Raw genomic sequence first — 19,262 nt, 5'->3', positions numbered from 1 at the left:
CACACTAATATATCTTTTTAATATAAGACCTTAAAGGTCTTAAACTTTAAAAAATAAGAAATATATAATCTGGAAATGTGTAAATTTTGTCAACATCCCAATCGCCACCAATTTTTGTGCTGCCAAATTGGCATGGAAAATTTTGTGATCCAACTGAAGATGAAAAATTACTTCTTTGGGAATCCAAAAAATTTCAGCCGGATAAAAAAAACTAAAACTAAATCGATTGAACGAATTTTTAGAAAATCACTCTGTTAAGTAGGGAGATTTTAAATTTATTATTCTGTATGTGCTTTTGAAAATCTAAAATAGTTTGTTTTTTAAAAACACTAATTCATAAATTTTTAAAAATATTTTTTTGTATCTAAGAATTGTTAAAAGAAATTTCGGTGTTCGATCAAAAATTCGATTTACAAAAAAAACACATTTTGAAAAAGTCATCATTTTTCCGAAACAAAACCTGTAACTTTTGGATGAAATTTCTTATCGCTTTCGCATCTTTGGCACAGTTGAAGATTTTCTTGAAAAAAATAGGTACACGGTAATAAATACCAAAGGACCAATCATTCAATATTTTGCTCAGTTGAATGATTTGTCTTGATTTTAAAAGTTTCATAATATTTTTTAGAAAAGATCATAATATATTTAACATTATTTTTTCAACCATGAAAATTAAACTATTCGTTTTTTCATTTTTTTTTTAGTTTTTTATTGTGATAATTAAATTTTCTGAACGTCCAGAAAAAAAAATTTCTGGCATGAACAATCATGAAGACCACTTTAAAAAATTAAAAACGGAAAGTATTCAGTTGAAATTAATCTTTTTGTGGTAAAATCTTAAAACGATAAACTTAATCAAAAATCTTTTAAGTATTTTTCGATTGCAAATTTGATTCAACATTTTAATTTGGAATTTTTGTAATTCGTCTTAAATTTTTTCAAAGATCTGTATCTATTGAAGGATTATTTTATCTATTTGATGTCTTTGGCAAAGTTGTAGGTATGAACAAGGACTACACTGACAAAAAATGATACACGGTAAAAAAATGTGATTATTAATTTCACATTTTATTAATAAAACTTAAATTGCAAAAAAAAATACTATTTGATTTTTTTTTTTTTTTTTTTTTTATCTGTTCTAGAGGACATTAAATGCCAACTTTTCAGAAATTTTCAGAGCGGGCAAAAAATCTAAAACCGAGTTATGATTTTTTTTGCTCACTAAATTTTTTCTTCGTACACAGAAAAAAAAGTTGGATTTTGGAATGTTGAAAATTTGGTAGGTTGAATATTACCTCTATTTTTAAGTAATATTACATAAAAAATGTGTAAAAATGTGAACCTGATGAATATTCATCAAAAACTGATGAAAATTCATCATTTTCTGGGGTAAAATTTATCATTTTTTTTACCACAAAATCTGTCACTATTTCCTGATGAATATTACCATATTTTTTTATGTGTACTTCATTTTGCGATGCTCAGAGAATTTTCAACTAAAAATTGAAGTTATAAAAAATTATTAACTGAAATTTCATTTTTTTTTTTTCAAAAAAACAGAATGTAATCAAAAATTTATAAGGCCGATGTAAATATTTTTCAAAGTTTTTGTCCTTCGGCTGTTTCAGTTGTTTTTCAATCATTAGTTTTGCAAAAATTTACAATTTGACGAAAACAAAAAAAATGCAAAAAAAAAAGTTTTTGCGATACTATACATACAAAATTTTAAACAATTTTATAAACGTGCTGAATATACTTTTTAACGCAGGGGATTCCATTTAATATTTATTCAAGCATTTTGATTTCCATTGAAATTTTGTAGTATTTTGAGGAAAATGCCCCTTGATTTTCGGGGGAAATGAATGAACAAAATATCATCCAAATCAACAAATCCAAAACTAAAAACCCCAACAATATGACAAAAATCTAGAGGATTGCTTTTATAGAATGATTTATATTCTCTACAAAATGTGAGAATCAGACCTTCATTCTCAAAAAGTATAGTTTCAAGTAAGGGAATGTTAACAAAGCGATTTGAGCGATTCTTTTTTATTTTTTGAAAAAGCACTCAACGCTTAGTTCAAACTTTGACGATATGCAAAAGTTGTCCACCTCACTATTTTTTTTCGTACGTCACCACGTGGAAATTGATAAAAGTGAGGGCATTATTCTTCCCGACAAACTACCCCATCAAAGAAAAGAGCTCTGGTCACAAAAAAGGGAAAGTGCTCCATCCTCCCACTTAGTTACTTTTGTTCAACAAAAAAAAAAAAAAAAACGAAGGGAAAAAGTAAGAAAGCTTCGTCCCGTCAAAGGAGAAAACGTGAGTTTGGCTATTGTGAAAGTTTTAATGAATCTTCTCTCTCGTCAGCTTTAATATTACGGCACCGGGTCCCGTAACAATAATGGTGATGACGGGGTCCAGTTACGGTGGGGTGTTATGAGACTTTGGATGAGGGTGCAGAAAAAGTTGGCCAAAAATTAAAAGTAAATCTTTTGTCCGGGTAATGGGCGCGGAAAGTACTAACCAAGAAATAATTGCACTTGGGTACGGTGTTTGAGCGTAAATTCAATGCCGTTGGAGCGTGTTGTTCAGGGCAGTGTTCTTAAAGTATTGTTGAAGCTTTGGTACTTGCTTAGTTGTTCAACTGAACCATTTTAAGGCGTCCAAAGTTGAAGAGTCGTTTATGTAACCAACGAAAAAAAAGGAACAATTTGACACAGTTCTCTTTGTTAGCAGGTTTTGTAAAACTCATGAAAAACCATCAACTTTTCCCCACCAAAATGCGATTACCGTTTGATGATCCGCTTATGCGTTTCATCCTTTGATGTCGGAGGTAAAATTCTCGCGAAAAAAATTAAACAAAAAACAATCTGCAGCTGATGTTTTCCAACCGATCCGTGTTTGTTCAGATCGGGAAAACCAGTGAAAAAGTAAAAGCTCGTGGCAAAAAAATAAAACTCCAACGTGCCATCCAGCAACGGCGAGAGACGCGAGAGTTTATGCTCAAAATCAAGCAAACAAGCTGATATTTGGCTTCACCTCCACTCGTGAGCTCGAGCGATTATAAGCGAAAGGTAAACGTCACGTCAAAAGCTGCGAAAGCAGAGTTATTCCAGCGAAAAATGAGCCAACATAATTCACCCAGAATGTTTGGAGCGAGACGCGCAAACATCTACCTTACCGTGAGCTGTTTTTTAACATTTCTACGAAGTTTTTGATTAAACACATTTTTTCTTCAAATATTTTTGTTTTATTTTGAGAATCTGATTTTCAGTATTGTTTAACGAATGTATTCTTCTTTTAATAAGCTAAATTAATGAATGTTGAATTCTACTGCAAAGGCATAAATAAAATCTTTCAAATAAATTGAGAATCAAATAGTTTGGTCCTCTACTCCTCTCATTTTTAAATTTTTAAAAAGCAATTTTTTAACATGCATTTTTTTAAGAGAAAACTTAACAAAAAGTCATGGAAAAGCATATTTGAAGATTTTTTGGACGTAACAGTTTAAAGAGAAAACAAAAAAAAAATCGAGAATTGTTTTTAATGGGACATGAACAAGGTGGGGGTGGACCAAATGTCACCAAACTTGGGATTGTTTGTTTTTGAGGCAAAAATAACCCCCATTCCAAATATGAGAAGACTTGATGAAGGTAGATGTCGGACGCGTGGGCACTTGGGAAGGAATGACTCTTGATCAAATCCACTATCATCAAAATTATAAAAGTATCAAAAAATAGGCAACGTTTATTTTTCTAAACTTTTTGCAGAGGTCATTTTGAGATTCTTTTTCTATTTTTTTTTCCTCTAATTATGTTTTTTCTGATTTTTATTTAATAAGCTTCTCTTGCTCTTTTAAAACGTTAATTTATAATATTTAGACCTTTTCTACAATCTTTTATCATTTTTGACTTTTTCTGCTGATAATGATTTTTTCTGTTTAAATAAATTGTAAAATTTTCAAATTCAAATTGATTTGATTCCAAACAAAACTGTATTTGCTTACATTAGTTAAGATCGAACAAGAAATAGAGGTATTTTGAGCACTATTTTTTCTAAGAAAGTTATACCTTTTCTATTTAAGATTTTTGTTTATTTTTACACTAATTCATAATTTATCCGATGAGACACCTTTTTTTCAACCCGTTTTTTTTCGTGTAGAATTGATGCATTTTTCTTGTGTATACAAATATTATCCTTGAGAAAATGACATATTGCGCTAAGGTTTCCCTAAACAAGACAAATTTAACAAAATATCATGTTAATACAAACTATCTATAACGGAATCAACGTATCATTCCCATGGTATAGCTATTTGAAGTTTGCAGCTTCATAAATGTATGCATGACGAAGGCCGATTTTTCAAAAAGTTTATTTCAGTGGTGCTCAAAGTTTTTGATTTCCGGGCCATATTTTAAGCTCAAAAGAGCTTGCGGGCCAAATTCACAAAATAGAATATAAAAACAACGTTATTTCTTATTAAAATCGAAAACAGATCTAATTCTGATAAATTTTACAAATTTTTTGAACTTTTTTGTTATTTGAAAATTATTAAAAACAAAAAATGTCAGTTTTTCATCAGATTTGTTGATTTCACTGTTTTAAGTATTGGAAAAAATAGTATTTTGTTGAATGTACTTGTGTTTTTATGCAAATTTTGAAGTTTATTTTATTTTGAAGATGATTACATGAAATTTTTGCGACGACGTAATTTTATCTTTTAATAATGTGTAACTAATGAAAAATTGTTGCGATTTTTGTTTAATAATAAGGTCAATGGAAAATATTTCGTAAAATGTTGTCACTCTGCTCTTTCCATGTTCGAGGGGAGGCAAAAAGTATACATTTTAATTACAAGCCAGAATTTCAATTGAAAAAAAATGGTAAAAAATATTATACACCCAGTACAGTTGATTTCGAAACATTATTTTCAAAAAAAAGATTCGAAAAAGAAACACCGTAAAAACACATTTTGCGGTACTACTGTTCATTGAAAATTCACTAACGCAACTTGCTCAAAATAGTTCTAAACACAGATGAATGATTTTGACGATATTTACTAGTTTCACTCACATTGAAATGCGTGCAATTGTTTCAATTCGAAAGATGTTTGAACAAAATATTCGTGTCGTTAAATTGGGATAAAAATATGGATAAATCTTTATTTTTATATTAGAGAAAAAACGATACTTAATCCACCTTAAGGTGGTTGGTGCCTTCTTCCCATTCATGATGTATTTTAGGTTGTATTTACAAATTAGTTTAAGAGTTTTTTTTTAAATTTTTTTATTAATTTTTTTAAATTATTTTTTCATTTATTTTTTTTATAATTATTGTTTTTAGCAGAACAGCAATTTTAAATTCTTTTTAACTAACTCTCCAAAACAAAGGAAAAAGGTGGGCTGTAATTGAATTTAAAAGTGCTGATAAGGCAACATTAGGTGCACAATGGAATTGCATGATGTCCCCCTACTCTAAGTAAGCATTGTCATATGAGTTGTATATTTCAGTAAAAAGTTCGTCTAAATCTTTGTCGCGACAAAATGATGTATTCAGCAACATAATCAATACAGACTTTTTCTAGAAGAGACGCAGACACTGCTTAAGCAATGTGGCAACCGGGCGATACGCATGCTGCGCGACTCTCGCGCGTAAGCAATAAGACCCGGCCTTTGAGGTTAGGCAAAAATCACCCTTTTAGTAGCTACAAAAAAAACTTTTTCATGGCATAACTTTAAAAGTACTTCACTAAACAGAATAAAATTTAATAGGATCTTAGGGGACCCCAAAACGAACAGAATAAGGCGGATCCGGCCAAAATCGGTTCAGCCAGTTCTGAGATATTTGTGTAGAGAAAAAAATCATGTCTACACACATCCCCACATAAATTTGTTCAGAATTTGATTCTGAGTCGATAGGTATACGTGAAGGTATATCTAGGAGGTGTATTCAAGAAGTTCATTTTTCGAGTGATTTTAAAGCCTTGCCTCAGTGAGGTGAGGAAGGCAAAACGTTAAAAAATAATTTTCATTTTGAAAAACAACCTCGAAGGCCATACTTTGGTCACCCCTGGATTATTTCTAAAAAAGTAAAAAAAAAAAAACAAACTTTATCCATGTTGTATGTGGTTGGTGCCTTCCAAATATGGACCACAAAAAAATAATTTCGTTTAAATTTTAAGCTTTTTGGAGAACGAGGGTGAGTTATGGAATTACATTACAGGGTTGTCAGTTCTTCGATTTTAAACACGTTTGAATGATCTTTTGATTACCTACACACCACAAAAAACTGGTAAAATTCCGTCTCATTTGGTGCACTTAACTGGAGCGTGCAATAAGTCAAAAAATTACATCATATTTTAAAATTACACGACTCGACCGTCAGGATTTGTTAGATGTAAAATTACAACAGACACACATTTTGTTGCCTGCATATCTTATTGGGGAAACTCTCTTCCAATTCACTCGAAATCGGGAAAAGTTGCCCCGACCCCTTTTCGATTTGCGTGAAACTTTGTCCTAAGGGGTTACTTTTGTCCCTGATCACGAATCCAAGGTCCGTCTTTTGATATCTCGTGACGGAGGGGCGGTACGACCCCTTTAATTTTTGAACATGCGAAAAAAAATGTGTTTTTCAATAATGTGCAGCCTAAAACGGTGATGAGATAGAAATTTGGTGTCAAAGGAACTTTTATGTAAAATTAGATGCCCGATTTGATGGCGTACTCAGAATTCCGAAAAAACACTAACAAAGTTTTAAAAACTCTGTCATTTTCCGTTACATGACAGTAAAATTTTTGGAACATGTCATTTTAATTTAATGTACTTTTCGAATTTGTAAATCGTATCAAAAAACGAACCTCGGATTCGTGATCAAGGACAAAAGTTACCCCTTAGGACAAAGTTTCACGCAAAATGAAAAGGGGTCGGGGCAACTGCTGTGTGAGTTGGCGGAGATTTACTTATTGGATTGTAGGGATGATTCTTGTTAGAATAAATAAAAAGACGCATACAAGGGCTATTGAAATATTTTTAATTGCACTTAAATTTTCGTTTGATTTTTCAAAAGTACCTAGGAAACCCATGGTGCGTTGGTTGTTTTGATCTACAGCTTTATGTGGAAAATTTACTTTTAGAGCAGGATTAGAGCCATATTGCAGTGAGAAGGGCAGCATATTTTTATGCCTTTCATGTAAATAATTGCCAGTTTTGATTTTTATATTTTTTTTTAATTTAAAATTTCCAAATCGGGCTTTGTCATGCACACGTAATATGTTTTGTGTGTCTTCACCACAAGTTCCAGATATTTTGGTTCATCTTATCTTGTGATATCGTGTTACGAGAAAAACTTTCAGAAAGTTTGAAAGTTCGCATTAAGTCGTCTTTTACTCACTTTAATCATAAAATATCTTCATGAATCATTCGTGAGTGATTGGAAAGCTTCTTTTTCGTAGAATTGAAAATTTTTCTGTAATATGAAATTTCTGGATTTTCTACGTGTATGTTACCCCTTAATGAACATGTTATCAACTTTGTTCCTGTCAATGGCACCGCTACAATCAAACTTTTCGATTTGTTTATTTTACTTTCGCTGTTGACACGTGCCTTTGTTGGCACGTTGTGGTTCCCGCCGAAAAGTGCCAACTATTTACCGTTAATTTTCCAACCGTCACTGGCAACCACCACAATGCTGGTTCGGAGCACATCAACTTCACCTTGTGCCACTTTTCCAAACCTTTTTTTTGAAACCCCCTCCGGTTCTGTTATTGCCGACAAACAATTCATCGCTTTTCAGCTGGAGGAAAAATTCGCCACTGTTGGCTGGTTCATATGCAGCGATGTAGTTGGGAAAACGGTAGGAAAATATGCACTTCCGAGGAAAATTATTTCGTGGTTCGCGCTCAAAATGGAAAAAAGTTTTGGGAAATTGAAAAGGCATTTGTCAGTTAAGTTAAATTGTTTTATATTTCCACAATATCCATACATGAAAAAACTGTTGACTCAAAAATATAAACGTAAAAAAATAAGAAAATTTCATGTTTCCTCCCACGCGCACGTAGTTTTCCCACGGAAATGAGCATGTAGCACTGTTTTGGTGGGTAGAGTCATGCTATCCACCCCAGCAATGGACCGGGTTCCATGGAGGACGGGCTTGAAACCGATGGCCTGCAGCGAGATGGTGAATTTACGATAACGGAATGCCCCTGAAAATGCTGCGGTGTGTACAATTTTATGCAAAACTTTGCCCTTAACCGCCGGTGGGGAATTTTGGCCACATTCGAAACTGGAAGGCATCAAACATGGGAAAACAATTTCAATTGTGCCACCTGGGGTGATTGTGGGTGTGGGTGTGTGTGAGTTGGGAAGAACTTTTCAAGGGTGGTATAATACCCTCCCCACCATCCTTCCAACCCATTGGAAGCTACAAGTGGTGCGATTACCGGATTGAATTGTTTCCGGCAAAAACCGGCAGTCGACTTTGGTCGACTGCGGTAACAACATCTGCAGTAATTGAGAGAGCGTGCATAAATTTTGGATAAATACCAGGAAACACCATAAATTGGTGTTGTTGCATGTTGATTAAAATGGGAGCAAGTTAATTATTTGAAAGAAAAGATTTTATTGAGGATGGTTCTTTTCGAGAACTATTTTTCAATTTTAAAGTTTGTGCCTTTGTTTTGGCTCGAATTTTTGGGGAGATTTCTTGTGCCCATAAAACCATTCAGTTGCCTTAAACATCTGACCAATTTGATTGGCATATAATCTATATCAGTCGATCACCAGAATTTTTACGATAATTTCATAGAAATGGCATGTATTTTTCTATCAGTGATTTTTTTTTCAGAAAGCTCATCGAATTTCCTACAAGTTTGTCTTTAATTACTTTTTGATATGATGCAATGACTTCGAGACACAGTATTTTTTAAATTATAAAGTAAAAAATATTTAAATAGCATACGCCCTTCTCAAATGTTATTTTCGAGTGCAATTTGCTCTATATACACTACACTGAAATTAAAAAGGACCATATTGCTAAATTCTAGGAAAACTGCCTCCTTTCCTAATTAAGTAATTGGGTTTTTTGGATTACTAAATAAGGAAAGGAGGCAAAATTTCTAGAATTTAGGAATTTGGTACTTATTTTTTTTGGTCATTGAAATCGATGAGGGGTCGGGTACAAATGCACCAGAAACATTCCAAATTTGAGCTGGAATTGGTCTCATAAAGGGAAAAATAGAACATTCTTTTAATATAACGGTAATTCTCTACCAACTCACATGAAATCGGGAAAAGTTGCCCCGACCCCTCTTCGATTTGCGTGAAACTTTGTCCTGAGGGGTAACTTTTGTCCCTGATCACGAATCACGTTTTTTGATATCTCGTGACGGAGGGGCGGTACGACCCCTTCCATTTTTTAACATGCGAAAAATGAGGTGTTTTTCAATAATTTGCAGCCTGAAACGGTGATGAGATAGAAATTTGGTGTCAAAGGGACTTTTATGTAAAATTAAACGCCCAATTTGATGGCGTAATCAGAATTCCGAAAAAACGTATTGTTCATCGAAAAAACACTAAAAAAGTTTTAAAAATTCTCCCATTTTCCGTTTCTCGACTGCAAACAATTTTGGAGCATGTCATTTTATGGGAAATTTAATGAACTTTTCGAATCTACATTGACCCAGAAGGGTCATTTTTTCATTTAAAACAAAATTATTCATTTTAAAATTTCGTGTTTTTTCTAACTTTGCAGGGTTATTTTTTAGAGTGTAACAATGCTGTACAAAGTTGTAGAGCAGACAATTACAAAAAATTTGATACACATACATAAGGGGTTTGCTTATAAACATCACGAGTTATCGCGATTTTACGAAAAAAAGTTTTGAAAAAGTTGGTCGTCATCGATCATGGCCGTTTATGGTCACCCGCAATAGACACGGACGACGAAACAAAGAGAAACGCAAAAAGTAACTTTTTCAAAACTTTTTTTCGTAAAATCGCAATAACTCGTGATGTTTGTAAGCAAACCCCTTATGTCTATGTATCAAATTTTTTGTAATTGTTTGCTCTACAACTTTGTACACCATTGTTACACTCTAAAAAATAACTCTGCAAAGTTAGAAAAAATACGAAATTTTAAAATGAAATTTTTTGTTTAAAATGAAAAAAATGACCCTCCTGGGTTAATGTAGATTCGAAAAGAACATTAAATTTCCCATAAAATGACATGCTCCAAAATTATTTGCAGTCGAGTAACGGAAAATGGGAAAGTTTTTAAAATTTTTTTAGTGTTTTTTTCGATGAACATTACGTTTTTTCTGAATTCTGAGTACGCCATCAAATTGGGCGTCTAATTTTACATAAAAGTCCCTTTGACACCAAATTTCTATCTCATCACCGTTTCAGGCTGCAAATTATTGAAAAACACCTCATTTTTCGCATGTTCAAAAATGGAAGATGTCGTACCTTAAACTTATTTTTGTTCGTAAGTTAAAAAAAATTACTTGAAGTTTATTTAAAAAATGGTAATTGGTAAATTCAATCTTTTTTCCGTGTAAGTGCTATTTTTAAATTATTTTTGGTATCAATAACTCAGTTGCCTTTATCATTGAACTAGTTTTTTTTGCATAATGATTTCAAATAAAAGATTTTGTTTTGCCAATGTGAAAAATGTTTATAAAAAAAGAAACCTCGATATTAAAATCAACAAACCTACATTTTATAAATATTGTGTTTTTGGTTTGTTTGATAACAGTTATCTTTTTAAGTCAAATTTGATCGTTTTATAACACACTTCCAATTTTCTTTGAAAATTATTTTTTTTCATAAACATTAAAACGTTTGAAATTGCAAAAGGAGCAATTCAAAAATAACCTACACTGAAATAAAAAAAAAGAACCAAATTCCTAAATTCTAGGAATTTTGCCTCCTTTTCTTATTAAGTAATCCAGAAACCCCAATTACTAAATTAGGAAAGGAGCCAAAATTCCTAGAATTTATTAATTTTCGACTTTTTTTTTATTTCAGTGTATTGGGTCACATTTGGCCCGCGTGCAACAATTTAATCACCCCTGATCCTTTGCTAATTGCTAAAATAATTTTATATCGGATCTCATAAAAACAATATAAAAATTGACAATATTTTAATTGGAAAGTGTCTAAAAAAGCCTTTTTTGAAAAGTTTAATAAATAAGAGTTTACACATTTCCATCTTTACTTTGTAAAAATGTTTTGACAGTTATAGCTCTCGAAAAAATTCAATATTTCATTTTGGTTGTTTTCTTAAAAAAATATTCATGAATTCGATGCTACCAATTCTTCTTACTTAAGGAAATGGTTTTCATATCAATTTATGTGTTCGATAGCATATATGTGGATCATTTAAACGCAATAAACACAAAAAAGTTGAATATTCGAAATGGATTTACTCTAATCTAGTTGATGAAGAAATTAATACAAAAAACTATAAAAATATTGAAATATAATGAAATCAATATCTAAAACTCTCTTTGTTTAAACTACCATATCTCGAAAAAAAAGATAGAACAACACTTGACCACCACTTTAAAACAATGACGCTGACACAAACGTTGTTATCATACTAATTATTTAAATTAAATTTGAATACTTTATATACAATTCAAAACTCGACGTGCTAATATAGTTAGTTTTATTCAGCATATTAACATCGTTTTACATCAATGACTTCAAGTTAAAAAAACTTATTTTCTTTTTGAGATCAATGATATTTTTAGATATCCAAATTATTAGGTTTGTCAATCTATTAATCTACGAAATGTTGTCATTTGTTTTTATTTTTTTTATTCAAGATTGGATTTTGTGTAAAAGTGAACTTTTAGTTGTTGTCATGTTTGTTTGATTTCCAAACTTTTTGTTATTTATAATTTAAAACTTAGCGTCAAAAAAATATGTTTCAACTACGTTTTGAAAACATTAGTTTTTCATGTCTTTGAATAGAGAGTAAATTTTTTACTTATTTTCACTGTAAAAAAACAGTTCTGGAAAGTTGATAATAGCACTACTGAGAGTGCTTAGAAGTTAAAACGAAATAAGTTACTTTTCAGCGCCTGTATTAGAAATTTTATTGGTTTAATAGGCTTTTTAACATGAATAACTGAAATTTATAGAGAATAAAATCAAAATCTCTAAGAAAACTCAAATTTGTTATTTTTTCTAAAATTCTCAAAATCGATTTTTTAACAAACAAAGTGTACTTAAATTTGACATTTTGCTTACTAGAAGATCTATGCTAAGCATAAAAAAAAGTTTTCTTAATTTATTTGTTTTTGGTTGTTATTATCTCAAATTACTTACATTTTAAAACCTTGGGTTCAAAAAGTATTAAACGCATTTTACGAATATAGCGCTTTGAGTTTAAAAGCGTAAACTTCTTATTTTAAAAATTTATAAAATAAAAACATGAACAAACTATTCTAAAAAATTTAACCCATGTTTAGGACAGTTTTCAAAAAATTGAAAAATAATATTTTTTTAGGTTCTGGGTTCGATTTCCATCTGCTCCTATCGATAAATTATGGAAAGAAGGAGTTCTGAACACTTGAATATGAACGAAAAATTCATTAGCTCGTGGTGGGGTTCGATCCCCTGTCCTTTGGGTCAGCAGAAAAAAATGCTAAACATTATACCATCGAGGTTTAGTTGACTAGGTTTAAGAATGCTATAAGAATCCAAGGAACTAAGAACAGGACAATGCAATATTGAATGCAAAGTTGAATTCACGAAACTTACTGGTTGCATACTCGTTAGGCGAATATTGAACTTTCAACACAAAGAGCTTGGTGAACCAAATTGTGGAAAGCTTTCAAGATGAATCTGAGAACATACGAAGAATTAAGGACTGCAAATAACTTTGACCGGCTTCATCACGTACCACGGTGAATCCAGGCTTCACACCCATCTAACTAACCCCCCTCAAATCTCACATGATTTTTTTTTTTTTTTTTTTTTTTGTTGAGCCTTATGACCACTGCGACCAATTAGAGGAATATTGTGGTGTGACTCTTTTTTTTTGTAGCAAATCAGGTTAACCCAACACCATGGAACGATGAGAGGCAGCTCCTGTTTACTGCATGTTGTCCCAGTTAGGGTCGACTTGTTTTATAAAGTCTATCACCCTACTAGGACGGAAATGGTTGATATTGGAGGGATGTAAGATCCCTTTCCCAAAAAATAATATTCTAGTTTGAATCAGGGCACCACAATTACACAAAAGGTGCTCTGATGTTTCATTCTCAATATTACAAAATCTACAATTTGCGTTTGGAATTTTCCTCATATTAAATAAGTGGTATTTGCATGGGCAGTGACCAGTTAGTAAACCAGTTATCACCCTTAAATTTTTCTTATCTAGTTTTAATAGTTCTCGAGATAGTTTCCCACCTGGAAAGATAAATCTTTTTGCTTGTCTGGAAGTATCTGTAGAATTCCAGATTGAATTGATTGTTAATTGTTCCCAACGTTTTAGCTCCATTTTCAGAGAACAATCTGGAACACCAAAGAAAGGTTCTGGGCCAATGAAGTCAGTTTCAGATCCTTTCCTTGCCAGACTGTCCGCGTTTTCGTTTCCTAAAATTCCACAATGACCAGGAACCCAGTAAAGATTGACCGAGTTCTTTTGGGACAATTGCTTTAGTAATTTTATTCCTTCCCATACTAGTCTTGACTGGCAGGTATACCCTTTCAGAGCATTTAGTGCTGCCAAGCTGTCGGAAAAGATACAAATATTAGCTAATCTATAATTTCTTTTGAGGCAAATGTGCAAACATTCAATTATTGCATAAACTTCTGCTTGAAAAACTGTTGGAAATTGTCCCATTGGAACAGATGTCTTAATTCCTGGTCCAAACACTCCAGCTCCCGTTTTATTATTCATTCTAGAACCATCCGTGTAGAACAGAATAGAGCCTGGACGAAGATTAGGCCCACCATTATCCCACTCGTAGCGACTTTTAGCGTCCACTGTGAACGGAATGTCATAGTTAGCCTTTGTCGGCATCCAGTCTACTATTGAGTTTAACGCCGGATTCAAGGTAAAGTTTTTAAGGACTTCTAGGTGCCCTGTCAAATCTTCATCCTGAATTCTGAATCTCACATGATACTTTGTCGAAGACGCAGCCGATTTAGCGGCCTTCATCACTCAAGTATCGGACTAAAATTCCCATCCACTTCCCCGTGTCTTACCACTGGTCGTGGCCGGCGCTGTGATTGACTAGCATGATAGGGACATTTGAAAGTTGCGAAGTGGTGATGATTAGTTCCTACTCTTCATCTGTGGTCCACAGAGCAATTCTTGGAGGTCAATAACAGTGTAGCAACTACGGGTAGACACCCACTAATTTGTACCCGCCTAATTACCCTACTTTTACAAATTATTTTCTCAAGATTATTCTATTCATTTTCAAATTTATTGCCAAGAATGCTTTGAGTTTATTTTATAATTGTTATGAAATATGTGTTCACAATATTTAAATGGATTTAAAGACATTGTCAATTCTCAATCCTCTTTGTACTGTTATTACAAGTACGCAGCAGTTGTTCTATTCCACATCATCATGAGCATGAGCATGAGCATGGTTGACTGCCAATGAGCTGCTACTCCGTTATTGACAGATCAGCTGAAGTTAAACAATGAATCAAAAATGATCAGTGGGAGCCAACCATCCGTTCACTGTTTAACCTCTGAAGATCCCTACTTTATTAGTCAATACCGGCGCCCTCCCAAGAAGCCTGCAGTCCAACGAAAGGGAGGAATGTTAGTCCGATAGTTGAAGTTGCAGACTCATCAAGCACATAGTTTTTCGCTATATACTTGTTGATACCGCTTGAGACCGTTGAATCCACAGCATCTCCTTCAAGCATCACGTAATTAATATTCTTTTTGGGGTTAGTAGGATAATGTTTTGGCTTTTCGATGCCTCCCGAGCTACGACGCTATGGGGAGGACTTTCATAACAGACCCGTCGGCGAGCCTTCCGAGCAACGATGCTATGGGAAGGTCTTTCTGGTTAACACACAAAATCACTCACACACAGTTATTTTGCTCCACTTTTAACTCAACGATCCAAATTGTCAGTGCGTCTTTCGTTCATTATATAGGAAAGGCTTTTTCACCGCAAAAAAAAATAAAACCATATTCGAAAAATTTAAACACAATCCACCCGACGCCGTGCCTTCCGATCAACGATGATATAGGAAGGGCTTTAAAAATCACAAAAGAAATCACTTTTCACTCCAAATATTTTTTACGACCACGCGCTCCCTTTGCCAATTATGCACTGATGACGCTGCATTTTCAGAGGGTAATCTTCTCCACGCAGCACACAATACACGACAAAAATGCGAAACAAAAGGCACACAAAAAAAACACTTTTCAATCCGAATATTTTTTACGACCGCTCGCTCCCTTTGTCAATTATGCACTCAGTTGTTCTATTCCACATCATCAAACCTTAAATTATACTCTGTCCACGGTTGGTCAGACAATAGATTTCAACTTCATTAGACGGAGCTACTAATCAGTGCCATGTATTAATATCGAAGAGCACCGGATTGCCGAAGATTAACCTCTCGAAGACAATGCGATTGGCTCGTTCATCAAACGTCTTATCTTTCAAAGTGGATTCCCTTTTGGATCGGATCTGGGCAATGCCTGAATGGCTTTAAACATTGCCGTCAAGAGCCCCCTCCCAGGGGGCCGACTCACTAATTTGCAAGTTGTATAAACTCCGGTTTTCCGGTTGAACGACGGGGCCCGTTCGTCCTTAGAAAAGCTATTTTCCTCGAGGTCCATCCATATCAGAGCTTGTCATCTGGTCCAAGGCAAATTGGCCCCAGCCTGTGTTCGTTAGGCGGCGGCGGCGAAAGAATTGCTTCTAGACGTTATAATTAAGAAGTTGGGCCAGGGGATGACATCGAGAACATGGAGTCGTCTGACTCGACGGTGTGACTCGACCTTCAAGCCTGCCTGCCAAGGACTTTGCGAACCTACCTACCTACTGCACACTCATGTGTGTAGGGGAACCAGACGACATCATCCTGATTGGCCAGGTCTAGTTGAACCACGAGCAAGATGATTATTCGGTGGACGACTACGACAAAGTTGTGGTACTCAGGTCGTAGGAGTCATGCCAACTTGGCGTAATTCAATATCTTCTTGAGTTCAATTTAAGAATAAAGTTGTAAATGTGACAACCCAGCACAACGTCAACGATGTGAGGGATCAGAGTCGTCCCTCTCTAGGCGGACTAAATTAAGTGTTTCTAATTAAGCGAAAGTGAGCGCGTCACACCGTGCCGGCTGGGGCCTACGGCCACTCAGAGCATATGGATAGAACCGGTCTCTCTGCGGCCACATGTGGCGAAAGGAAGTGACGTCGGGAAAAGCTTGTACGGTGACATGTTCTGGAATGTCTTTTCCGCCCACCGGCACCGCTGATGGTGAGGAAATTAGCTCGAACAAGGGTGACGAGGGTTGAATGGAATTTTGTAGTTTTTTCCAACATGAATAATTCATGTTTTAAAATGTTGATGATATTAAAACATGGAAAACCTTTTGAAAAATTGAAAACCATCAAAATTCAAGTAGGAAAAACTTTGTTCAACCTATTTTACCCTTGTTAACTTCTTGCCTTTTTGACAAGAGGTAGATCTAACGAAGGTATTACCAGAAATAGAGACGTTTTCATGCGTGGTTAAACGGAAATTTCGCTTCAACTGCGATTGTGCTCAAATTCGCCGGACGAAAACACGGTCTAGTGGTTCTTCTAGTTTTTGAAGATTCCCCATACAAGGCAAAGGAACAAAAATCTATGCCAATAAAATGCTAGCGAAGAATGTTACTACTTTATTTTCTACATAAATTGTGTATTTCAGCACTAATTAATTATATAGTTTTAACAAATTTCAATCATACACGTAATTTCATAAATATTTTAAAAGATCTAATTATTTTTCCTAATTCTCATCATTTATTTTCAGAACATGGATCTCTGGCACACCTAGAAACTATGAGGCACATAGTGGTTGTGATGATTTTCTTAAACGTTAACAATGGTAAGTGAATTTGCTTTCCATCCAGCTACAGTTGAACAACCTTCTAGGATCCTTCCTCCAAAGTATCAAAACTTCATCAATCACACCCGATTGGAGACAGACGGTTTCTTAATTTTTCAAAATTAATCCAATATAGAATCCAGATTGATGAATTTTTGTGTCCCTAACTTTTTTTTCTCAGAAGTGATTCCGACCCTTAGAGAGTCATTCAAGAGACAAAGAAAGTCCCCCGACCCAACCCCGAAAACCCCGGGCCACTGTCAATGCTCTGCGCCCAACCGGAAAACGTAATTAATCTCGGATCAATCAATTTACCCCCACAGGCATCTCCTCGCCCTCGCAAACGGTGGACATTGACGAGCCCCACACGTACACCCCACCGAAGCACTACTTCCAGACGTCGTCCTTTGACGAGGCCGATCTGGACGGGCCAGAGGGCGACGGCATCGCGCGGAATCCGCTCGACCGGGGCCCGTACTTTGACATTTCGGCCTCCCGGAACGTGACCGCGCTCGTCGGCAACACGGCGTACCTCAACTGCCGGGTGCGGAATCTGGGGAACCGGACGGTGAGTTGAGCTGGAAATGTTGATGATTGTTTTGTTATTATGCAAAAAAATGTTGCTAAAAAATGAGCTAGAAATCGAAAATTGGTTTAAATTAAGCATTACGTTTTTTTTTCAAAAATAATTTTGAAATCTGTTAAGGGGTTACATACATGCAAATCGACAAAAATGTAAGAGGTTGGTTTGGGCACACACTTAAACTTTTTTTTAATTATGTTTAAAGGGCATTAAAAACATATTTTCAACTATTATCAAAATAAATTTGAAGATATTTGGTTGTATCATTGCCGAGATATAGCCATTTTAAGTTAGCAGTTTCAAAAATCGGGTGCCACGATATCTCCACACTGCTTTGACCAAATCGGCTCAAAATTTTGGTGAAGCCTCGTTAAACCGGTTCTGTGTGCATGACGAAGCCCGATTTTCAAAATTTTTGTTTGAAAAAAAGATAAAAATATTTTTATGTTTTTCATATGAAAAATCGCCAGTTATAGATTTTTGTATTTTTTTAAAAAGCAACATTTCAAAATCGGGCTTCGTCATGCACACGGGATATGTCTTGGGAGTCTTCAACCTAAATTTCAGCCAATTTGGTCTATTCCATCTCGAGATATCGTGGCACCCGTAAATCAACTCGGTGTTCAGAGAAAAACTCTCACAAAGTTCGACAGTTCGCTTTGCGCAAGGCAAAATTTTGAACGTAAATCGTCTCTTACTCAGTTTAATCATGAAATATCTTCATGAAACTTTCAGGAGTGATTGAAAATCATCTTTTTGCCATTCCGTCGTGAAACTATTTACTTTTCCTGTCATTCTTGAGCGACGAAACAGCCTACTTTTCTGTACCAAAAATAACAGAATCGAATAGTAACCCTTTTCAAAAGAAATGCTGAAAAGTTCTACTTTTCAGCACTGAAATGGATGCTGAAAAGTTGAACTTTTCAGCACTTGTTAGGAAAAGTTATGCTTTTCAACATTTTTTTTGATTTAAAAGATTCAATGACTCAATGCATGGGCGTTTGTCTTATAATTTTGTTCAAAGGGTGTTTTTCGGAATTGCAAAAAAACGTTGTATCGTGCTGAAAAAATCTTCTTTTTGCAACATGTTGCATAAACTACTATTTTAGTGGATTTATTAAATTTTCTGAAATACGAAATTTTTGATTTTCTACATGTATGTAACCCCTTAAGGAAATCTATACCTACGTTCAAGTTTTATTCGATAATCAAGTAAGAAAAAACAAGCACATTGTGAACTCAGAATGAGAAAGGAAAAGATTTTAGTATTCGACAACATTAAGTGTTTTTCTTTTCCATCACTTTTTCAGGCCATCTTTTGCCAAGTTTTGACCGTTTTTCGCTATGATTCAAACTGCCGCTCAAATCAAGTCCGTCCCATATGTAATTTTGTCAATTTTGAGGTAATGACGCAGTTTGGTTCAAAATCATGTAAACTATCAGAAAAACCAATAAAATTTAATACTTTGTTCTAGAAAGCCGGAGAAAATCCACTTTTTCGAGAAATTCTAACACGTAGCCTTATGGGCGGAACAACTTTGACACGCGTTTTTCTCGGCTTGCTGTTTTTACATATGGGACGGACA

The 19,262-nt window shown here is 34.3% G+C and overlaps 1 protein-coding gene across 2 annotated transcripts in view; it reads left to right on the top strand.

Annotated features, from left to right (window-relative positions):
• The window catches only part of LOC120430358 (kin of IRRE-like protein 3), a 450,977-nt gene that overhangs the window by 361,307 nt on the left and 70,408 nt on the right, over window positions 1-19,262 (top strand). For both annotated transcript variants that reach the window (XM_052708963.1, XM_052708962.1), the window contains exons 2-3: window positions 17,019-17,093; window positions 17,417-17,661. In XM_052708963.1, coding sequence (XP_052564923.1) covers window positions 17,048-17,093; window positions 17,417-17,661 — 291 coding nt within the window. In that variant the 5' untranslated portion in view covers window positions 17,019-17,047. The remainder of the gene's footprint in view (window positions 1-17,018; window positions 17,094-17,416; window positions 17,662-19,262) is intronic.

This window comes from Culex pipiens, chromosome 2 (genome assembly GCF_016801865.2).
Source record: "Culex pipiens pallens isolate TS chromosome 2, TS_CPP_V2, whole genome shotgun sequence".
In the NCBI taxonomy this organism is placed as follows: Eukaryota; Metazoa; Arthropoda; class Insecta; order Diptera; family Culicidae; genus Culex; species Culex pipiens.
Note: the sequence above shows the minus strand (reverse complement) of the source record. Positions and strands in the feature narration are given on the sequence as shown.